The 22,486-nt window shown below is 34.3% G+C and overlaps 9 protein-coding genes across 10 annotated transcripts; 4 read left to right on the plus strand and 5 right to left on the minus strand.

Moving 5' to 3' along the window:
• The first annotated feature begins 8 nt into the window (after positions 1-8).
• Positions 9-599, plus strand: LOC100641109 (uncharacterized). Its single transcript, XM_003382927.3, has 3 exons — positions 9-190; positions 270-379; positions 428-599. Exons 1-3 carry the CDS (start codon positions 30-32, stop codon positions 520-522), a joined length of 366 nt encoding a protein of 121 aa, XP_003382975.1. The 5' UTR covers positions 9-29; the 3' UTR covers positions 523-599.
• LOC109583939 (leishmanolysin-like peptidase) lies at positions 473-4,028 on the minus strand. The gene is made up of 18 exons (XM_019999476.1): positions 3,884-4,028; positions 3,778-3,830; positions 3,695-3,725; positions 3,552-3,643; positions 3,378-3,501; positions 3,139-3,326; positions 3,000-3,093; positions 2,852-2,949; positions 2,446-2,551; positions 2,298-2,396; positions 2,117-2,196; positions 1,846-2,065; positions 1,735-1,806; positions 1,544-1,684; positions 1,417-1,488; positions 1,286-1,366; positions 1,127-1,218; positions 473-870 (listed from the first exon to the last, which is right to left on the minus strand). Exons 1-18 carry the CDS (start codon positions 3,974-3,976, stop codon positions 594-596), a joined length of 2,013 nt encoding a protein of 670 aa, XP_019855035.1. The 5' UTR covers positions 3,977-4,028; the 3' UTR covers positions 473-593.
• Positions 3,994-7,409, minus strand: LOC105313992 (protein MCM10 homolog). The gene is made up of 16 exons (XM_019999470.1): positions 7,370-7,409; positions 7,172-7,324; positions 6,896-7,127; positions 6,647-6,815; positions 6,447-6,599; positions 6,242-6,381; positions 6,105-6,185; positions 5,725-5,988; positions 5,599-5,675; positions 5,132-5,553; positions 4,997-5,072; positions 4,656-4,750; positions 4,476-4,589; positions 4,274-4,425; positions 4,180-4,219; positions 3,994-4,132 (listed from the first exon to the last, which is right to left on the minus strand). Exons 1-16 carry the CDS (start codon positions 7,386-7,388, stop codon positions 4,052-4,054), a joined length of 2,268 nt encoding a protein of 755 aa, XP_019855029.1. The 5' UTR covers positions 7,389-7,409; the 3' UTR covers positions 3,994-4,051.
• Positions 7,410-7,486: 77 nt separating this feature from the next.
• Positions 7,487-10,103, plus strand: LOC100641361 (N-lysine methyltransferase setd6-like). The gene is made up of 9 exons (XM_003382929.2): positions 7,487-7,685; positions 8,537-8,746; positions 8,820-9,057; positions 9,105-9,277; positions 9,334-9,429; positions 9,508-9,597; positions 9,654-9,725; positions 9,778-9,842; positions 9,891-10,103. Exons 1-9 carry the CDS (start codon positions 7,491-7,493, stop codon positions 10,027-10,029), a joined length of 1,278 nt encoding a protein of 425 aa, XP_003382977.2. The 5' UTR covers positions 7,487-7,490; the 3' UTR covers positions 10,030-10,103.
• LOC100641236 (phosphate carrier protein, mitochondrial-like) lies at positions 10,015-11,819 on the minus strand. The gene is made up of 6 exons (XM_003382928.3): positions 11,520-11,819; positions 11,261-11,440; positions 11,033-11,214; positions 10,654-10,770; positions 10,438-10,604; positions 10,015-10,312 (listed from the first exon to the last, which is right to left on the minus strand). The coding sequence occupies exons 1-6, from the start codon at positions 11,727-11,729 to the stop codon at positions 10,152-10,154; spliced, it is 1,017 nt and encodes a 338-aa protein (XP_003382976.1). The 5' UTR covers positions 11,730-11,819; the 3' UTR covers positions 10,015-10,151.
• Positions 11,820-11,864: 45 nt separating this feature from the next.
• On the plus strand, positions 11,865-14,860 carry LOC100641489 (6-phosphofructo-2-kinase/fructose-2,6-bisphosphatase 1-like). Its single transcript, XM_003382930.3, has 18 exons — positions 11,865-11,971; positions 12,027-12,155; positions 12,203-12,299; positions 12,356-12,419; positions 12,508-12,582; positions 12,641-12,697; positions 12,753-12,874; positions 13,129-13,190; positions 13,235-13,308; positions 13,357-13,428; positions 13,473-13,526; positions 13,574-13,666; positions 13,875-14,021; positions 14,078-14,119; positions 14,169-14,214; positions 14,266-14,328; positions 14,372-14,436; positions 14,659-14,860. The coding sequence occupies exons 1-18, from the start codon at positions 11,905-11,907 to the stop codon at positions 14,728-14,730; spliced, it is 1,401 nt and encodes a 466-aa protein (XP_003382978.1). The 5' UTR covers positions 11,865-11,904; the 3' UTR covers positions 14,731-14,860.
• Positions 14,861-14,962: 102 nt separating this feature from the next.
• On the plus strand, positions 14,963-18,440 carry LOC100637571 (leukotriene A-4 hydrolase-like). The gene is made up of 19 exons (XM_019999483.1): positions 14,963-15,175; positions 15,234-15,382; positions 15,431-15,551; positions 15,606-15,674; positions 15,746-15,844; positions 15,914-15,966; positions 16,015-16,087; positions 16,136-16,276; positions 16,326-16,349; positions 16,421-16,491; positions 16,566-16,651; positions 16,695-16,720; positions 16,774-16,918; positions 17,269-17,369; positions 17,416-17,492; positions 17,573-17,717; positions 17,783-17,865; positions 17,971-18,075; positions 18,251-18,440. Exons 1-19 carry the CDS (start codon positions 15,020-15,022, stop codon positions 18,369-18,371), a joined length of 1,845 nt encoding a protein of 614 aa, XP_019855042.1. The 5' UTR covers positions 14,963-15,019; the 3' UTR covers positions 18,372-18,440.
• On the minus strand, positions 18,401-20,272 carry LOC100637697 (centrosomal protein of 41 kDa-like). 2 transcript variants are annotated; one of them, XM_011407877.2, is made up of 12 exons: positions 20,213-20,272; positions 20,114-20,148; positions 20,000-20,063; positions 19,909-19,956; positions 19,782-19,843; positions 19,573-19,709; positions 19,343-19,524; positions 19,221-19,288; positions 19,024-19,138; positions 18,779-18,970; positions 18,641-18,685; positions 18,401-18,587 (listed from the first exon to the last, which is right to left on the minus strand). In XM_011407877.2, exons 2-12 carry the CDS (start codon positions 20,144-20,146, stop codon positions 18,490-18,492), a joined length of 1,044 nt encoding a protein of 347 aa, XP_011406179.1. In that variant the 5' UTR covers positions 20,147-20,148; positions 20,213-20,272; the 3' UTR covers positions 18,401-18,489. The 2 variants fall into 2 exon arrangements, with proteins under 2 accessions (XP_011406179.1, XP_019855063.1); XM_019999504.1 differs by having other exon boundaries at positions 20,219-20,261.
• Positions 20,273-21,063: 791 nt separating this feature from the next.
• On the minus strand, positions 21,064-22,427 carry LOC100641617 (glutathione S-transferase omega-1-like). The gene is made up of 5 exons (XM_003382931.3): positions 22,255-22,427; positions 22,048-22,210; positions 21,898-21,995; positions 21,635-21,836; positions 21,064-21,388 (listed from the first exon to the last, which is right to left on the minus strand). Exons 1-5 carry the CDS (start codon positions 22,339-22,341, stop codon positions 21,180-21,182), a joined length of 759 nt encoding a protein of 252 aa, XP_003382979.1. The 5' UTR covers positions 22,342-22,427; the 3' UTR covers positions 21,064-21,179.
• Between the last annotated feature and the right edge of the window lie 59 nt (positions 22,428-22,486).

The following is a 22,486-nucleotide window of genomic DNA, read 5'->3' on the forward strand; positions in this document are numbered from 1 at the left end:
AAAAAGGGAGGGACATAAACCGAAGCAATATGGCGGCTCGTGTATTGCCTAAGCCTAAAGGTGGACAAAATGCTTTTCCATACAGAAGAACACTAGACCACCTTAAAGCATGGAGACTCTCTTTACCACCTAAGATTAAAAAAGCAACAATAAGCTATAACCCTACTACTGATAACCACACTGGAATGAAGTAATAATAATTATTATTATTATAGTAGATAGTAATCAATAATAATTATTTTAATTAAATATATTATGTGTATTATTAGGTTATTTACATATCAACATGTGCCACAATTAAAATATAATAATCCAGACGTATTGTTCAGTATAGTTGATACTATAAAAGTGACCCAATGCACATTAAAACTGACTACCAGTAAGTATAATAATGTTAATGGGGCCTGGTTTATTACTGTTGCCATAGAAAAAGGTCAACGCTTCATTATAAATGGAGAGAACACAGAATCAGTTGAAATCAAAAGGAAACTGACAGAGAAACTCAAAGAGATTACAGAATGAATTGAATAACTGTTGATAGATTGTCATAATAATAATGTTTTATAAGAAAATGAATGATTATATATATTTAGTTATAACTTGGTTGTGCATCTGTTCCCTCCATATCCCTCATTGCATAGACACTTGAAGCTCTTCCCACCATTGGTACGTGCACATACACCTTGTCTGCATCTACCAGGAGTACATTTATTAGGAGGGACTTTCTCAATGCATGTGTATCCAGAGTAACCCCATAGTAGTGCAGCAGCACAGTCACACCAGCAACCACACTCGTGTCTCCTGTATGTTAACACTCCAACATTGCATATGTGCTGGCAATGTCCAAAGTATCTCTTACTGTATTCTAAACTAAAGGAAAGGAGAGAGAAAGAAAGAATTACATTGATTATCTGAAGTTCATCTTTAGTTGTGTGATGTATTATGCCAAGAGTATTATAATCAGGGTTTTATTGTATCTGATTTTAACAATTAATGCATGAGGCCATATTTATGCATCACTCTAGTTTTAAACTCACTAAAATCAGTACATGTACTGCACTGTGCAATTAAAAGAGAGCTCATACAGTATGGCATATCGTGGGTGTGTAAACTGTGTATATTATACTTGCAATCAACTCCATAGTAGCCAGGATGACAATAGCAATGTCCATTAACACACACACCTTTATTGGAGCAATCATTAACACAATCACGAGCCTATAGTGTAATGAACAACAACATTAATGATTTACAACATTAATGATTTAAGTATAGTCTAGCTTACATGGCAAAATCTTTCGTATGGTGGACATTTTAATTCACCTACGTATGTTACCACACCTTTGGTTATATTAATAGATATCAACTATTATTTATTATAATGAAATTGTAAATGACAAATATTAATTAATTTACTGTATCGTTTTCTTTACAAGCGTACCACTTATCATCAATTAAGATTTTCAAATTATTTTTAGAACAGCTGACCTAATAAATTATTGTATTACTCTTAACTTAACCTTCATTCAATTTACCAATTTACCTTGTAGCAGCTAGCACCAAATGGAATTATCGTGTTATGGTATCTTACAGTAACATTCCATGAGTTATTGTGAACAATACATCTCTTGCCATCACAATTTGAAGACACGACTTCATCATCAAAAAAAGGAGAAGTAGAAGGCTAAAAAGAGAAAAGGAGTATTAAGGATATAGCTTGATAGTTATTCTTACATTATCATTGCTATAGTATGGGCAGTAATCAATCAGTGGTGAGTGTCCTCCAGCATGTTCATCATAAAAATACTAACAACAACAATAAACAACAACAAGAACAGAACTAACTTGATACTGTTCAGGTAAGACGTATTTGTAATATACTCCTCCAGTGCATATTGTCATGCCATTAAATCTACTGTTGCAGCCTTGAAGTACAGAGTTATTGCAGAAAGACTCAGCGCTGTCTTCTTTGGATAATTCCTTGCAACTTTTATCCAAAAAGCCACATCCTTTATCCTTGCCCCAATGCAATGTGCCAGCATAGTTATAGTTAGGCTTGTACCAACTATGATAATAATATAATCGTTATTACTATTAATACCAATTGAAGTATTACCCTGTATCTTCGAATAAGGCTAATGTGATTCTAGATATAACAGGAACACTGTTGTCCCAATAATTAGTCATAATGTCACCCTAAAAAATTTGCCAAAGATCATACATAGTACATGGCATTTTGTTGAAAATGGCTATGAGACAATTCTCCAATTTTTATGATTGACACTTTCTGAGCTTACCATCATTAGCCTTGATTCCCACAACAATCTGCCATTTGACTTATCTTCAAGTGGAAGGCCTTTAATTAATGAACAATTAAACTGTTTCTTAGCTTCTCTCTTAAACAAATGAAATAATAATAATATATATTTTTTAAATTTAGCTTACCACAACAGCTTTTAGCTTGAGTATTTTAGTAAAATGATTAGGGAATAGGTCAGTCCAATTATTGTACATATGTACATTAATAATTAATGGATCCAATAAGTACATACTGCAATGATAATTATAAAAAATAAAATAATAATAATAATAATAATAATAATAATAATAATAATAATAATAACAATAATAATATATGAATTACTGTACACCATGAAGACAATTTTTTTTGGTGAATCCTGCAATTCTAAGATTTTATGAAATAATTTTTTTCAAATAGCTTGAAAACTGCACCACATAGCAATGGAGCTGCAGAATTTTGCAATTTTATTTTTTTGGAACGGAGAAAAAATTTCGAAATTTGCAAAAAATTGACAAAAATTTCATGGTATACATTCTTGGTATTACTCACCCATCCTTATCCCTCAATGGGAGTCCATTCAAGTCCCTGAGCATTAGCGGAAAACCTAAATCAGTTCTAAAATAAGGAATCAGTCTATAAGAGAACCCCTATTAATAAAATGATAATTAATATTATCATTAATTGCAATAACTATTACCAATATTCTCATTATTTCTTGCAATATATAGTATATCGTCTGTTCCTTTTTGACAATTCGTTCAATACAAATATTTATATAACCAATTAGTGGTCTGTGGAAATAAATAAATAATGAACCACACCCATCAATTAATTACCTATCGTTAGTTGCATGCTGCTTGCATGTCCCTCCCGTGGAGACCACACCCATTAAATTACATGCACTGCTATTCAAAGCTGCTACATGTAGTACATAATTGGTTCTGTCCCTTGGTTTCCATGACGATGTCCTTATCTTGTCATAACAATTAATAAACGTAGCGTTATCAATACAGACAGTACATCCCTATAAATAGAATTATTATTATTATTTATTAATATTTATTATTATTATTACTTGAGTGTACTTTTCATCAACTGGAATAGGTCCACAGTAACTCACTGGGTCACATTTATTTCTACAAAATCTCTTATCAACATTGTCTTCATCGGGATGTACATAATAACCAAAAGGACAATGACTGTATAAAAATGAATGATAATAAAATTATAATAAAAAAAATTACCAAACCTCTCCAATAATAGATCATTGCTGCTGTGCTTCAGTTTTTCTACTGATAATGCACCATTTATCCAGTCAATGGCAGGACCAAATAAATGACACTTTTTAACAAAAAAACATTATATAGAAGACTATTGCATTTTTATTATTACTTTGACAAAATTGGATAGCTCTGGATTCAAACTATATAGCAATGAATAAAATAATATTATTCAATAATTAATACAAAAGGTACCTATCTACTGTATGATGGTAGATTGGCTGTATCTGCAAAGGTGCCCACTCACCCTAAAAAATAACAGGAGCAACATGTATAATAAAAACAACAGAATACCACTCACCACTGCCAATTCCAGCAGAGCTGAACTGCTGTAGAGGACAAGAAACAAGGGCTGTAGCAGAATCATGACATTAGTAACAGTAATGATATTCATTATAATGTAGTACTACTTTATTATTATTAAATATTGTTATTAAAAATGTATAAATATTTCGATTTTAGTGTGTGCTTAATTTAAACTGTTTAAAAATTTTATTTCATCTCCTCTAAGTGATAACTCATCCCCAGGTAACTTAGGATCAGTACGCACCTAGCAAAAATAAATAAATTTTTTTAAATAAATAAATAAATAAATACTTTATATACAGATGCAGGGCTGTATGAGCTATCACCACAACTACAAAAAGAGACATCATTATGATACTAAGCAATGATTATTATTAATTCTTACTGGCAATTTCTTTTAGGATAACGTTCATTATACGTAAATACTCTGGAGCCACACCCACCACATTTAAAACATCTCTTCACAGCACGTAATCTCTTAATTACATGTGACTCATTTATACATCTACTACTTGCTGACTCAGCAACATAATTACACTAATTAACAATAATTAATCAATTAATTAATATGACAAGGCCACACCTACCTCGATACAATTAACAGCACTCACTGTCAGTTCTGTGGTTGATCTTAATTTCTCTTCGATCGCTTCCTTTCTCTCCAACTGCTTAAAGTAAGTATCTTCCTTTTCCCTTTCATCCTATGTACATGTACATGTATATGCATGTATAATAGTCATGTGATAGTCATGTGACTATAATTATACCTCATCAACTGCAGAACTATGAGAAGAATGAGTTGATAATAATCTTTCAATTTTATCAATATCTAGTGAAGAGGGACGAGATATAGAGGGAGAGTCTGAAGAAACAGGAGAGAGTCGAGAGGGAGAGGAAGGAGGAGAAAGGGAGGGAAGGGGAAGGTATAAATCAGCTTTGGTGTGGACACTGTTTGTACAATCCTATGTGAATGACATACCCAGAAGGTGTGGATATAAACAATAAATTCAATTACATATGTCCTTAAATAAACCAAAAGTAAGGTAACTATATGCCATGAATAGGCTACAACAAACTCCTCCCAGCAATACAAAGTTCAACTACTTACCAAACTCCTTTGTACATGTCATATCATTAATTTTTGACTTAGATTTATCTCTCTTTAATACATTAATTGCATGTTCCTATAAATCAATATACAAGTTCTACTAATAATTATCAATAACTATTAATGGCTCCTCACTTTAGCTCTTTGTTTTGCTATTTCTCCTCTTGTTAGTTTAGATGTCTTGCTTAAACAGGAGCTGCTGTCTTTCCCTCTCTCACTTTTAAAAGGTCTGACATTTTCTTTAGACGCAAGCATAGGCATTGCCTTGGTAACAGGCACTGCCTTGGCAACAGGAGTTGTCTTGGTGACAGAAGTTGCCTTAGTAACAGGTGTTGCTTTAGCAACCGGTGTTGTCTTGGTAATAGAAGTTGCCTTAGTAACAGGCGTTGCTTTAGCAACCTGTGTTGTCTTGGCAACAGGTGTTGCCACGGTGACATTGTCAGGAGTAAATAGTTCGAAATCAGATTGAGTAAGTTTAGGTACGGCTTGTTTCTTTTCTTTTTCTTTTGAGAATTCATTTAACAGCTGCAATGGAGTCTTATCTGATTTAACATCACCTAAACATAATCATTAATAAATAATCAATCATTGTTGTGGTTTACTTTTTTCTTTCTCTTTCTTGTCTAAAAATTTATTATAGCACACAGCACCAGGAGTCTGAGCAGAGAGTAGCTTCTTACTATATACAATACACAAAATCACCAAATCCCATCACAACGTACACTTACAATATCTCACTCCCTTTCTGTGTCCTCACTCCATCTTTAAATATTTTCACACCTCCAGATTTCTCGCAGAGTTCTTTGCCAAGGACTGTCACACTTTCCCTGGCTCTTTCACTTGCACCTGGAGCAAACAGTCTATTCGAATATTCGTCTTCAGCTCTGTCTCTTTTAGCTTTGATCTTCTCATTGCTAAACCATTTTCCTCCATGAAACACTTCGTTCTTTCCTAATATCTTAGCATGGATGTCAATAGTCTTCGGTCCATAACTATTGAAAATAGGATATTCCAAATAAAAAACCACAATGGTCCTTATTCAATAATTTATTTCACTTTCTGATACATAATGTGTACATGATCTGTAATGTATGTTATGTATACATACTTTCCCTGTAACTCCATCCTTTTCGATCTAGATTTAAAATATTCTCCTTGTAAATGATACTCACACTTTCCACCATACTGCCTATTTTAATCATGATGATTCTTTCTAAATTCACTCAATATATATATGACTCTCACTTATTTGCAAAATTCGTGCATTTCTTTCCAGACTTGGTATTAGCAGAGCAGACAGTGTAATCAAATGAGACACCAAGGATCATCAGTTTATTGTTATTGTCTAATGATAGACTGAAATTACTGCCAGGACCAGAATTAACCTAAATATTATCATAATAATAATAATACAACATTCAATATTAATAGTAAAGGTCATAACATTTACCTGTTTATTTTGTATTTTTGGATTTAAGATGGCGACCACTGTACCGATTGGTGTCTTCCAATGGACATCAAATGCTTTATCAAATAAAAATAACGAGACTACGTCATTCTGTGAAGACAAATCACTCAATTTCCATACACTGAACTTTGAACCCTAATAGCAATTAAATACATTAATATTATTAATTTATTATAAAGTACTTTTGTTGTATTTTTGGGTGGTAGTTTATTAACTAATACTCCGCCCGTCACCCAATCTCCGGCAATATCAAAATCCTCCTTCTTTATATTAGGATATATTTGCGGTATCCTAATCATCTTACGCCCACTCATCCTTTCTTTCATTAATTCGGACGAAACTAATGGATTCCTGTTTTGAAGATAATTGGTAGGTGTGGTCAAATAAAACACATTAACTAGTGGGTGTGGTCAAGTAATTAAATCACATACTTTATTCTAAGTCCGGTAAATCGTTCAGTATCACATGACTCATCGCTGTTAGCCCCACCTACTTTACGTCTCTTAATTGATGATGTCATTTCATCAGGTGAGTGGGCGGTTCTTTTCCTCTGCCCAGTTTTAATAACTACACTCTCTTGATCTCTCTTGGTCGTTTGATTCGTCTCTCTTGATGTTTGCTTCTTTAAATATTCCAACTCTTGCTTCATTTTAAGCATTTCGGCTATCAATTGAGGATCACGTGACACACTATACATTACTAATTACCTCTTAATGAAGCCAGTTCATCAGATTCAGACTGTGAAGGAGGACTGACAGTTTTTTCTTGTGTCTCTCTCTCTTCTTCCTTCTCGTTGCTGTCTTGCTCTTCTTCACTTTCACTCAATACATCCATTAGCTCTGATATTGCAGCAAAATCATCTAAAGAAGAAAGGCAAGTCAGTATAAGTTGTGCCAACATCTTACCCTCTTCCAACGACGCCATCTTGATGCCCGCCAATATCTAATGCGCATGCGCAGAAGTTTTCATTACTTGTTATTAACTAATTTTCATTAATAATAATAATAGTAATAAAATTAATATGTAATGGAGAAATGCAAGAGGATATCAAAAAGAAAAAAACTGTTGTTGGAGAAAGTTAAGAAAAGAAAGCAGATAGTAAAAGGCAGTAAAAGATATAGATCTACTGCTGAAAATGTCGAATTTCCAGAAGAGCCTCCTGCAGTCACTAAATTCAGGCACTGGTGTACTACAACAGCATCGATAGCCATTAGTGATAAAGTATGTAGATATATTATAATTTGTGTATTTATTGATGTCTTTGTGCTACGTACAAAGTTTGAACAGTTTCTGACCAATAATTTTAGAGTTATGAGCATTTAAAAGAAACGGGCCAATTTTCGAAAAAAAAGCAAAGGCTGTAGTCCATAGATTTTTCCAAAAAATGGCTTCAAAATCACTCCAAATTTTTATTACATTTTCTGATACATATTGACGTCCTTATGCTGTGTAGAAAGTTTGAGCTGATTCCGACTTCAATTTATCAAGTTATGACCATTTTTAAGAAAACGCCAAATTTCTGAAAAATACCCAAGGCTATAGCCCATGGTTTTTCCAAAAAATGGCTACAAAATCATCCCAAATTTTTATTACATTTTCTGATACATATTGAGGTTTTTATGCTGTGTAGAAAGTTTGAGCTGATTTCAACTTCAATTTTTCAAGTTACAGCTATTTTAAGTAAATGCCAAAATTCTGAAAAATACCCAAAGCTATAGCCCATGGTTTTTTCCAAAAAATGGCTCCGAAATCACTCCAAATTTTTATTACATTTTCTGATAGATATTGATGTCCTTATGCTGTGTAGAAAGTTTGAGCTGATTCCGACTTCAATTTATCAAGTTATGAACATTTTTAAAAATGGGCCAATTTAAGAAAAGCAAAGGCTGTAGCTCATTGCTTTTTCCAAAAATGGATCCAAATTTTATGTCATTTTCTGATGTACATTTGATGTCTTATACTACATAGATATTTTGAGCTGTTTCTGACAAATAATTTTTGAGTTTTGAGCCAAATAAAATTCAAATATAATACACACTATTCATACAAGTACAACCTACATGTATTTCAAGGTGTATATTGGTGTTCATGGCTCCTCTCATGGCATTGGAGTTTTTGCAAAGGATAGGATAAGGAAGGGAGAGGTGTTAGCAGTAATACCAAGATCATCAACACTCTCCGCCGGTAATTCAACATTATCTGATCTTATTAGTGCCAATATAATTACGGATAATTCCTGGATACCATTGATAATCACCATCATGAACGAATACTCAATGAAAGTAATTATTGCTGTATTGCTGAAAATTTTGTGGTTTGCAATTTAAGTTTTCAAGTATTATTATTTATTAATAGGATGAGAGCTATTGGTGTACCTACCTTAATACAGTGCCTAACAATACCTCAGTCTGCTCTCCTCCATTACTGTGGAGCTCTGAAGAGAGGGAAAGGCTATTAGGAGCTGAAACAGGATTATATCATCTGGTTGATAGTGACATGAAAAGATTAAGAAATGATTATTGTACAATAATAAAGCCGTTTATGGAGACGCATTTGCCTCGTGTTAAAATTAGCGAAGAAAAAGTAATTGAAAGTTAGCAATTATGACTAATTTGTTGTTGCTATTATTGACATTTTTAGTTGCTTCCTTTATAATGTCATATAGTTTTACTGACCCATATAGCAATGACGTGCTGTCTGAGACCATGATGATACCTTTTGTTGATTTGTTAAATCATAACCATTGTCATCATGCTGAGCTCAAGTTTGGTAATAAAGTACTGAAACTTATTGCTACACGTTCTATCAATCCAGTTAGTGGTCATCATAATAATAATCTCCTACTATACATGCTGGTACATTATAATAGGGAGAAGAAATAATGAATACATTTGGTACTTCTCTACCAAATTATAGTCTACTCCACACTCATGGGTTTATTGATTTGAATAATCCAGTGGATAAGGTACACGTATATACATGCACAACTCTCTCTCCTCCTCCACTTTCTCTCTCTCTCTTTCATTCTCTTTTTCTTTATCAGGTATGTATTCCATTAAATTCTTTAAAAAGAGCATTTTTCATGAAAGGCGCTAACTGGAAAAGGAAGATATGGTCAGAACTAATAGATAAGGTTAGTAAATAAATAGAATTGATAAATAATAATGACAATGATTGATAACTTTCAAGGATGAATTTGATGAGATATATGAAGTTGATTCGAATGGAATTCCTGATCCTAGTTTATTAAAGATTATTAAAGTTAGTACTAATTGTCTCATTTACATGTTAATTATTATTATTCTATTAATAGTTATTATGCAGTAGAGGGACGTCATTAGAATTAAGAAAAAGAATGCAAAGCAAATTATTACAAAAGTAATAAATGCACATTAATGTCCCATCCTCAGTATCTATCATTAATAGATACATTAAAAGGTGTTTAGCTAATATACCGGTGGTTTTTGCTAAGGAGCCATCATTGAAAGAAGAGTATGTTATGAAACTACACCAGCAGCTTAATGAATATTTGAATAAATTATTATTAACATCATTTATAATGTAATATTTTTCAATAATAAATAATACTACAATCACTCAATAATAATAATAATTGGTTATTATTTTCTAAGCAAAGGGTGAGAGAGCGAGAGAGAGAGCAAAAGGTATAATACTCAGCAGTTTCATTTATTGTTTTTGCTCTAATTTTCTTTTCAATGATTCTGGCATCTCGGGTGGAGGAGGGCGTGGCAGACGGAAATAGACTTTAACCGAATCATAGATGAACCACTGCAGAGCAGTCAATGTACCAATCATAAGTATCCTGGGGCCCAAGCCCTTCCATAACCCTAAAGATAAGAAAAATAATTATTACATACATGTACCTCACGTACATGTATTATTATGTACACGTAATAAGGAATATAATGTTATTATTACATTTACATGTACATAAAGGTTTATTATGACCCACCTCTCATTCCTAGATCCCTAGCAGCCTGAATAGCAGTGCTACCAACGTCAGAGTTAAGTTTGGAGACGACAGTGTCAGCAGGATGACTAACAACAGCACAGAATACACCAGCAATGTATCCTCCTATAAATGTAACCACCAACTGCTTTGGCTTACTCAACTGGTCTCTATATAAGTACAAATGATGGAGAGCACACTGTCATTATCAGTCCTTACCTTGGTACAGGTACTACGTGTTTGTATAGGAACTCTATGGTTCTTTCAAAGGCAGCAAACTTCATCATTGTGTATGGAATCTGTCTCAACCATAATGGGGGCAGTCCCTTATAAAACCTGTGGAATCAATAATAATAGTATAACACATGTAATGAGATATAGTCTCTCTCTTTCATACTATTACTGTAATGTTATGGAACTATAGATGGTGCATGGAGAAGCTCGCATACATGTATTACTGTAATGTCACAGAAGCTCATAGATTAAACTAACAATGGCCATATAATGTTCTATAAAGGTATAAGCAGTGCAGGTGCCCCAAATTGCTCAGGCATGATGTAGTCACATTTACATAATTATTAACATTATTATTTCGTACCCAGAAAGTCCTTCCTGTGCATATAATTTAGGTACGCCTTCTCTAAGAGTGTTGGCCCAGCCTGGCTGTGTCTGTATGCGGACTTTAACTGCCTCCATTGGAGATAAAGCAATGTCAGCAAAGAACTCAGCACTAGCACTGGCAGCAAGATACAAACTGGTACGATATAAATAAGTCCTCTCCTACAAATAATAATAATCAATAATGATATTGATTTCATGATATTACTTCTCCCAAAAGGTTTCCGTAGAATATTTTAAATACTTCGTAGAACCCAAACTTGCACAATCCTTGCATAGAATAGCCGATAAATGTGGGAGCCCAGCCTTTGGCGAGTCCCCTGAACCCGTCTTCTTTAATCGTGACTTTAAAGCCATTGAATATATTACCATACTTTGCAGGGTCAACCTATTAGGGAGAGAAAGGGAGAGGGGGAGAACAATGGAGTGAGAATGTTCTCAGTTACATTGTATAGTATTATGCTCACTTGTATTCTACATTTCACTAAATCCAGTGGTACTACGACCGTGTGGGTTATTCCACAGCTCAATATCCCTCCAAACCCACACAAAGCGTAATACTTCGCAGAACCAAATTCACAACTGTATTGGTCAGAAGGAGCTGCTGCAGAGAAGTTTCTCTTGGTTGGTGGGACACCAAAAGGATTTCTGGAGGCTATGTCGCGAATACTAGACATTTTCCTATCTAAATACTGAGAATAAACTCTCTAAAGAAGGAGAAAGAGAAGGAACCAAAGCTCGAAAATGAGAGATCTCAGTTTCCGGGCAACAAGAGAAACGCCTACTTATTCTGCGCATGCGCAGACTCTTTTGTCGCCCACGCAGTAGGTGTTAAACCACACCCACGTCAAAATGGCTAAGGTTCTTGATAAGTTGAAAAAGTCAGAGCAGGAATTGCACAGTTCTTCCTTCATTAAAGGTAAAGAGAGAGAGGGAAAAGAAGAAATAGACTTCAAAATTTCCTTTTTGAGCAGCTCAACATGCTCCGCCTGTCAGCAATGCTAAAATATGCATAGCCCTGGTTGGATTGCCTGCTCGTGGAAAGACCTACATAGCCAGGAAACTGGCTAGATATCTTAACTGGATTGGCGTAAATACTAAAGGTGAAGATATAACTTAGACCTTGGCTTGTTTTGATGTTATTTTTTAGTTTTCAATGTTGGTGAATACAGGAGAAATGCTGTTGGGGCCGAGAAAACTTTTGAGTTTTTTCATCCTGATAATAAAGAGGCCACGGAAGCAAGGAGGTAGCAAAGTTTATCGTTGTCATTTCCTTGTTTATTTTTTGTTTTTTTTTTTACAGAAAATGTGCGATTGCCGCTTTGCAGGATGTTCAGAAATTTCTTGAAGAGGGTGGAGATGCAGCTGTACGTGTACATGCACATTACATAACATTAAATTTACCTACATGTATCTGTTTTTGTCTCTATCTCTCCCTCCTCTCTCTCTTTTAAGGTATTTGATGCCACTAACAGTACTAAGGAAAGACGACAACTTATCATTGATCATTGTCAGCCCCATTCTATTAAAGTAAGTACATGTACACAACACATCTCATCTATTTCTTTTCTTCCCTTTCTTTTTATAGGTATTTTTCATTGAATCTATATGTGATGATCCAGAACTTGTTGATGAAAATATAAAAGTGATCTTTATCCGTTAATCCTCTCCTTCTCATTTCTCTCTCCATCTTTCTTTAGGCAGTGAAGTTGTCTTCTCCTGATTATTCTGACCGTGCTACTGATGAAGCCATTGAAGATTTCAAGAAAAGAATTGAAGTCTATAAACTAGCATATTGCTCACTGGACAAAGATGAGGACAAGTAAGGAATGAGTATTAGTATTGACCATGGTAACATACACCGTATGAGTACAAATATTTACAGTGTTAAATTTTCACCATTTTGGAGAAATATCAAATTTACTGTGTTTTAATTTTACGTTTTCATCATTATAAGAAATTTTGCTGGGTTAAATTTTTATGAATTAATGGCAGATTGTGAAAATAGTGAAAATTAATTCCCCACGAAATTTTGTACCCATACGGTATAATGTCACCCGGCCCTGTCAATTATAGGGAGTTAAGTTGGGTCAAGATATTTAATGTGAAGCAGCGATATGAGGCTAATCAGATTGAAGGTATTATTAGATTAATTAATGATAAGTTACTGATAAGGGATTAGGTCATTTGCAAGCTAGATTGGTTTACTATCTCATGAATATTCATATAAGACCACGCTCAATCTATTTGTGTCGAGTAAGCTTTTGATTAGCCATGCCCATACTAACCACACCCTTTTTACAGCATGGAGAGAGTATATGTAACATGTATGGTCGGATTGGCGGAGACTCCGAGCTATCAGAAAGAGGGTTTGAGGTAAGAGAGAAGAGAAGGACACTCTACTTTAATCTTTTTTATAGTTTGCAAGAAAACTAAGTGAATATATTAGTACGCAAGACTTGCCTGGACTTAAGGTATTTATTTTAATTATTTAGTATTTGTTTTATCTTAGTTATTTTAGATATGGACGAGTCAGTTAAAGAGAACAAAGCAAACAGCTGAACTGTTGGATGGACCAAAGGAGCAATGGAGGGCATTGAATGAGCTTGATGTGGTAAGAATCACCTCTCTCTCTCTCTCTCTCTCTCTCTCTCTCTCTCTCTCTCTCTCTCTCTCTCTCTCTCTCTCTCTCTCTCTCTCTCTCTCTCTCTCCTGTCACTTATGAAATCTTTTCTCATTCTCCTCTCCTTTATTGTTCATGGTATATGTGATGTATATATATATATATATATATATATATATATACATGTATAATCTCATAGGGTGATTGTGAAGCTTTATCATATGAGCAGATTCAAGAAAAATTTCCTAGAGAGTTTGCACTCAGGGATCAAGATAAGTACAGATACAGGTATCCACGTGGTGAGTCTTATGAGGATCTTGTGCACAGGCTGGAACCAGTTATCATGGTATGGGATCGTGGATGTTATTGAAGCATGGAATTATGGGAATGGAATTTTTTTAGGAACTGGAAAGGCAAGATAATGTATTGGTTATATGCCATCAGGTAAATGTCTTAAAATAAGAAAAATTGTAATCAATTTAATACACAATAGGCTGTTTCAAGATGCATTTTGGCATATTTTCTTGATAAATCCAATGGTAAGCATTATTATGGCATAGTATATATTTAGTTGTTGTTACTATTTTTAGAGGAACTTCCTTACATCAGAGTTCCACTGCATTCTATTATAAAGCTGACACCTGTTGCTTATGGTAAATGTGAATGACCAGTTGTACTCATATCTTCCTCCCTCAGGTTGTAAAGTGGAAAGTCATAAAATTGATGTTCCATGTGTTGATACTTATCGTGGAAAACCAGAGGTATCAACAAGTAACATATCATCCTCTTAAGCCCTTCCCTCCCTCTCTCCTCTTGCGTGACAACTATCATATGAACTTACCTACTTATTTATTATTATTTATTGTAAAATATCATGTATCATTATTATCAAGATACTTTTAGTGCAGTGAACATGAGAATGTCATTAAAGAGCCATTTGATTTTTTGGGTATTTCTCTAACTCTTCTCTCTCTTTCTTGTAGAACTTAGAGCTGACTAGATCAGGTAAAGAGGCCCTGGGTACTGTTCCACAGCACTTTGATGACACTATATGAGAGGGAAAGGGGCAGGAGATTTCTTCTCCTATGCTGCACTCCATTATACATGAATTTTTTAATCCATTTTTAATTGATTTTTAGTCTTCAGAGCTGTTGATTTGTTTGTATGATAGCAGCAAAATTTTAATTATTCATAATTAATGCGTGGGTGTTGTCTTAATTAATTAACTAAGAAGGAGGGGCTCACAATATTAAGAACAAAAGGTATACTATGATGTTCAAATTCTTTCTTATAATAACGGGGCTTTTATCTATATTCCTTATCTCTAAGAAGAGAGAGGTCAATATGGCGTCAAATGATCCTTGCACTCTCTCTAATCATAACCAAGTGACTGTGAGCCACTGGCATCTCTCAATCTCTCCTCCTAACTTTGAGGCAAAAATACTAACAGGAAAAATAAGAATAAATGCAAGAGTGATATCTGACAATGCTACTCAGCTGGTAATGTACAGTATTTAAATTTTTAAATTTATTTTACATTTTTCTGTTTTTTTTTCAGATTCTAGATACTCGTGATTTGACTATCGTTAATGTCATCGATGGTTTGACTGGTCTAACTTTATCGTTCAAATTAGGATCAGTTTACGAAAAGTGTCCAGCATTTGGTTCACCATTAATTATTGATTTACCATCTGATCAGACATCACAGTAATACATGTACTATATACCCTGTCATTATTTAATATTATTTTATAGTGGGTCAACTCCTATGATCATTATTGATTATACCACGTCACCAGAGAGCTCTGCTGTTCAGTGGTTGGAACCAGCTCAGACAGCTGGTAAACAGTATCCATATCTATTTACGCAATGTCAGGTGATTCTACTAGTATACTCTTGTATATTGTTGTATATCTTTGTATATTTTTAGGCGATACATTGTCGTAGCTTGTTGCCTGTTCAAGACACACCTTCTGTTAAGAGTACTTATTCTGCTGACGTAATCAATTGTTGTTGTTGTTGTTGTTGACTTGTTGTTTTTGTTGTTGTTACTAATACTCTTGCTAATAGGTAACTGTCCCAAAGGGTTTGACAGCTCTTATGAGTGCAGTGAGGGAAGGGGAAGGAACGGCTGTTGGAGAATTTATTACTTTTAAATTTGAACAAAAAGTAAAGTTATATATGCATGTACTAAAATATATGTACTAAAATGTACAAAAATATTTTTTCTTCATTTAGGTGCCCATTCCATCATATTTAACTGCACTTGTTATCGGAGCATTGGAATCAAGGTAGAGTCAATGAATATTAATGAGCTATGAATATTAATGAGTCTACAGGAGGATCGGTCCAAGATCTCATGTTTGGAGCGAAAAAGAAATTGTTGATAAAGCAGCATTTGAATTCTCTCAAGTACTTAATTAATTATTATTAATTTTGCAATAATTATTAATTGATTAGACAGAGGATATGTTAAAAGCAGCTGAATCCATAGCTGGCCCTTATCTCTGGGGAGTTTATGATTTGTTGGTGTTGCCTCCTTCATTCCCTTATGGAGGAATGGAGAATCCTTGCTTAACGTTTGTAACACCCACACTATTAGTAAGTGACTGGTATATGTACATTTTTATTTTATTTTATATTTTAATAGGCTGGAGATAAGTCTCTTGCTAATGTAAGTTATTATTATTATCATTATTATTATTGTTGATGTTATTGTTTTTGTTGTTGTTGTCATGTCTTAAGGTTGTTGCTCATGAGATATCACATAGCTGGACTGGTAATCTTGTGACTAACAAGAACTGGGAACACTTTTGGTTAGTCAATTATTTTCCCATCATTTCTATTCACAGCTGCTGTTTGTACTTCCTTGGCTGTTCATACAATGTAGGCTTAACGAAGGATTTACTCGCTATTTAGAGAGCCTTATTGTAGCAGCTGTTTGGGGAGAGAAGGAGAGACACCTTCAACAAATGCGTTAGTTATTGTTAACAAACACTAATTATTTATGTTCATGCAGTTGGTTGGAAAAGTCTTCAAGATTCAGTAAGTATATATATATTTCTATTATAGTCATACTTTCTTATTAATAATAACAGGTTGATAAGTTTGGTCCTACTAATCCATTGACATCTCTAGTGCCAACACTGAGTGACATTGATCCTGATGATGCTTTCTCTTCAGTTCCTTATGAAAAAGGATTTGCATTGTTGTATCTTTTAGAAACTATTGTAGGACTTGATAGTAAGAGATGGAGAGAGAGAGTAATAGTAATTTTGCTAAAGTTGCTCAAAAATTTGGCAAAAGATGGTGTACTATAGTACAGGGTATTTAATCAAAAATGGTAACAAAAGAATTTTCTATTTTTCTTGATACATATACATGTACTTATGTTATTTAGAAAGTTTGAGCTAATTCTGATCAAATTTGGATTTTTTTACAAATTTTTAAAGCTGCTCCAAAATTGGACCAAAGTCTCTGTACTATAGTACAGAGTATTTTATCAGAAATTGCTGTAAGGGAATTTTACATTTTCTGCTGCATATACATATCACTATTACTTTAATATGACTGATCTCTTGTTTGATTGTTAGAGATGAAAGGATATCTTCGATCACATGTTGAAAATTTCAAATATAAAACCATCGACAGCAACGAATGGAAGGAATTCTTTTTGCAACATTTCGAAAAAGAAGTAAGCAAGTTATAATAATGATGATGACCATGACAATTTTAATTAGAATGATGATGGATTGTTTGCTAGTATTGATTGGGATAAATGGTTTTATAGCCCTGGTATGCCACCATACCAACCACAGTAAGAAATCACATGATAGTCACATGATATTCTCATGATAGTCACATGACAATCACATGATAATCACATGTTCATTGTAGGTATGATGTGAGTGCGTCTAGTGCATGTAGTTCATTGGCTGAAAGGTGGAGTCAATGTAATGATGACACAGAATTTACTGCTAATGAGTTTGAGGCATTGTCATCAACTCAAGGTCAAGAATTCCTTAATCAATTACTAAACAAAGTAATGATGTAAATAATAGAGTATTAGTGATATGTTATATAATGTTTTATTTGTTGTTGGTATAGCCTCCATTGTCAGTTAATGTGCTCAAGAAATTGGAGACAGTTTATAAAATGAAAGAAAGAGCAAATTCTGAAATAAGATTTAGGTTAGTAATTTTAGTATCTAACAATACATATAGATTTAGGTTAGTATCTAACAATACATATACTGTATTATTTCTTCTCTTCTTTCTCTCTCTCTCTAATGTCAGATGGCTTAGATTAGCATTGAAAGGGAAGTATGTAGATGTGTATCCACATGTTGTTCAGTTCTTGCTAGAGCAGGGAAGAATGAAGTTCGTGAGACCACTATACAGGTATCTATAGACCATGTACACTTATTATCAGGGCTGACAACTTTGGAGCCATCTCTTGAATTATTGAATAAATTTTTATTAGTATCTGAAAAACGTCATAGATTTTGGCTTTGAAAAGACCTAATTTTTATTACATTTTTTATATCACAGGCAACTTTTTTATTCCTTTTGATAGAGAACTGTATAACTGTGACGGTGATGGAAAGAAGTTGGCCATGGATACTTTTATTGCTAATAAAGGAATATATCATGGAATAGCTTCAACCATGATTGCTAAGGACCTTGGCGTTAATTAATATACATGTAATATTATCTTTTATTTTGATCAAAGACATTAATTATTTGTTGATGTGTAGTGTGGCAAATTAATTAATAATCAACTGTAATTAATATATTTGTTGTTGTTGTTGTTGCTTATTTCCATGGCTTTATAGTTGACTGGGATGTTGTTGAATGTCTTGAAGATATCACTGAGCCTCTACTGCTGCCCCTTGTAGAACCAGTGGCTACAGCTAATAAGGAATAGCATACATAGCAATAATAGCAATCACTAATAGTAGCTTACATGCTAGCAAAACATCATCTAGCCTCCTTTGTATGCAGAGAAGATCTGTATAAAATAAAGTAAGTATAAAATTTTTTATATTTTTGCCTAAATTCATGCATGACTATTGCAATTTTTTGACATTAAATGATAGAGTACCATCATTAGAGAAGGAATCCCTCAATACAGTGTCAGTGGTAGCAGTTGTAGGAACAATGTCTATACTGCTCCTTGAAGTTGATGACTTCCTATGTCCACCAACGGAAGGAAGGGGAGGAGAAGGAAGACATGATTTTGGAACAACACCAGTCAAAAAACCATCAGGGAATGTCTTGTATAGAACCTTCATACCTAGTAACAATATAATTGAATTAATAATGCATCAATCTCTCTCTCTCTCTTACCTCCTGAGAGCATAAATACATTGTCAAAGTCACGCTGAGAGAGTTTAGTAGCCACATCAGGAGCAATAGTCTCATCTTCATCATAAAGGATAATAATACAACCGGATCTGTTCTTCTATAAGTACAGTTGGTTAAAGAAATACTAATGATACAGCATAATGATTTGAAATATAGAAAAAGAGAGAGGATGAGGATACATAGTGGTACATCTCTTTAGTATAAGGATTACGTGACCTTGATAACATGCACAAAGGATAACTCTGAGCTATAATAGAAAAGAATTAATGCAATGATTATGATAATAAATAACTTATTATACCAGTTATTATATGACATTGCTGGTATTTTTCAGTATCTCTGACATCAAGAAGTAAATACGGTATCTCTTGGGAGTCATCTTTACCAGGAGAAGATTGATACAGCTGCTGCTGGTGGAATGGTGAGCCATTCGACTGTGTAGATGATGAGCTAATGTCTAACTCACCAACCCCAGACACCAACCTGATGTAGAGAGAGGAGAGCTAAGGAGATCACGCTATAATTACTAACTCTGATAATGTTGATCTTGCAGTTGAAGGCGGAGATGGATAAGTTGGTAGTGAATAGCTATAACTTTCCTCTCCATCTTCTTCTTCTTCCACTTCTTCCTCCTCCTCTTCCTCTCTCACTGATGCAACTTGTAACACCTGCAAAGGCCAAGAGTGTGGACATCACAATTTGTTATTTCTCACATATCTATGGAATGCATTTGAACTCACAAGTTGAGCAAATGTTGTTGGTTTGAGCCTACGAAATATCTCGTCTTTCTTAAACTTGTAATCTACCATGCAATTTGCAAAATCACAAAGTATTAACAATTTATTATAATTAATTATAGTTGAATACTTTTTCTTGTTTCTTCCAATTGTTCCAAGTATTTTCTCATACTTGAGCCTAGTAATGTATAATTTATTTCCCTCCTTAATTTATACAATACCAGAGTCAACGACTGGTTTAATGTGCTTGTATCTTGGGTTCTCTTTTATCCTTTTATTAAGAGGCTGCAGAGAGAAACTGCTACATAAAATACATAATTATTAATTTTATTTACGTCATTTTTTCCTTTTCCTCCTCCAAATGACATTCCTATATAATACATACAAATAGAAGCAGCAAAAATATTAAAAGTAATTTAAAAGAAACAACTTACCGGTACTTTCTTGTTTGTTGATTCCGCCTTTTATTAGCTCCACCCTAATCAAATAATCAAATGGGCGTGGTCATTGATTCAATTACCACGCCTATAAAAACGTGTCGACATGTGCAAGGGTTCTTGTCTAATCGTGTTTAATGGACGAAGCTATAAGTAATATACTCAAAAAACTGGATCCTGAGGAGCAATATAAACCATGTGGCCACGAGGAGGACCCGTCAAAGAAGAAGAGAAAGGTGGAGGGAGGAGGAAGTGCTAAGAAAAGTGGGGCTGGTTCTGTCCCTACCCCAAATGCTGCCACAGGGACAAGGAGGAAGAGAAACCTCACTCGTAAACAAGTGCACGACCTATTAGAGAAGTATGGGGTATGTGATGTTGATCTAGTCTGCCCCTGCCTTAAAGAGGGGATTCGTAAAGGACACATCCAGTTATCTCCCCATGACGGTTTAGATACAGTCGTAGTCACCGACACATGTTTAATGTGTGAAAACGAGATTATAGCAACAGTACATAATGTCTTATATCAAGGAGACATAGGGCTTGATTATGAGAGTGGAGTGCCTGATTCAAAGGTCCGCTGCAGTAACTGTGACAACTCCTGTGGCTATTATGTTGTTGATATGTGCACTGGCTACCCAAAAATTGATACAGGGAAGTCCTACAGTCATTGTACGTTTTGTAGTGCTTTTGGATGCTGTGTTGGGGACTTCAGATTAGCTCATTGCTCTACTTGCAATAGGCATTATTTTGCTGAAGGTGGTGCAGTCTGTTCTAATTGCTATCCTGCCTAACTACAACGATCTTTCTCCTCAAGTTTCATTGTGTGATTATTATTCTCATTTCACTTATACAATAACATCATTTTAATCTTTAATCAGCAAAATTGGCAAACTATATTATATGTAACTATTGATTTAGTAATTATTTTTATATTTTTATACTTAATAATTCAGTTATCATTCAGTTACTCTGTTTCTTTGGTGTATATTTTCAAACCGTCAATATTCAATAGACTGTAATCATGCTTCCCTCCATTGCTGAGGGCATTAGCAAGAAATGCAGTCATACGCTCAGCTGGAGTGATAGTACTCTTGACTGCATCAGTCTCTCTCATTGCAGCATCCCACTTAATGAGTAGTGGCACACTATCTACACTGTACAGTGTCTTTAATTCTACACAATGAAATGAACAAATGCAAATTTGATAGAGAACAGGCTTTTTGCTGTGTCCATGATAATAATTATTTGTAAGGATGAGCTCCACCAGCAACAAATTATTATAAATAAATTGTTGCTGGTGGAGCTCATCATTAAATGCAAATTTAGTCTCTCTAGTCATTGAGTAAGAGCTTAAATATTTTTTAGCTAAAGAGAGCTCTACCAATAACAAGACATGATAAAAGGGTCTTTCTTTCTAACCTGGTGCATGTGTAAATAGAGCAGGTAGTCTCTCAAACCAAGGCCATATCAGCAAATCAATAGCTGAGACGTTTTTGCCAAATATGAACGGGCCACCATTTTGAGCAATTAGCTCCTCAACTGATTTGAAGTACTTCTGTAGGAGCTTGGGAGTGTTTTCATCTTGAGCATTACGATAATACTTATAATAATTAGGAGTGAACTATAACAATAAAAATAAAAAATTATATAATAGTAATCTGATATTAATGTAAACGACTAACTCTATCACCAAAATCGCTTAGCAATAGTTTAGCTTGTGCTTTTTTATATGGATCAGTTGGCCACGAGTGACTATCACCAAAAACTTCATCAATGTATTCTATTGATATTAGGAACTTTAATACAATTGGATACTCAACTGTGTGTCTTACCAAAGGTCACCAATGATTCACGGATGAGATGTCCATTGTGCTCAATCGTTGGTACAAGACCATAAGGATTAATGTCATCAAGATACCACTGGGGCTTCTCCTTCAAATGAACGTTAATGATCTCATGTTTAACACCTTTGAATGCGGCAATGAGTCTGGCCCTCTAAATAACAATCACAATATAAATAATTAAAATACTATAATTACCTGAGCATAGGGGCAAATAGGATTGCTGTATATCCTTAGAGGAATATCAGCTCCTTTCTCTTCTGGTCTGGTCCTTATTAAAGACATTCTGTGATAAGATACAGCACACAACAATCTCCTATTCTCCTCACTATTTAAATAGTGGCTTGCTGAGTGTAGGCCACACCCAGTAAATGGGTGGGGCTGCCTCTGCAACTACAGCTACAGCTCAGCAGAGTTAGGAGAATGCTGC

Source organism: Amphimedon queenslandica, unplaced genomic scaffold (genome assembly GCF_000090795.2).
Source record: "Amphimedon queenslandica unplaced genomic scaffold, v1.1 AMPQUscaffold_13516, whole genome shotgun sequence".
NCBI lineage: Eukaryota > Metazoa > Porifera > Demospongiae > Haplosclerida > Niphatidae > Amphimedon > Amphimedon queenslandica.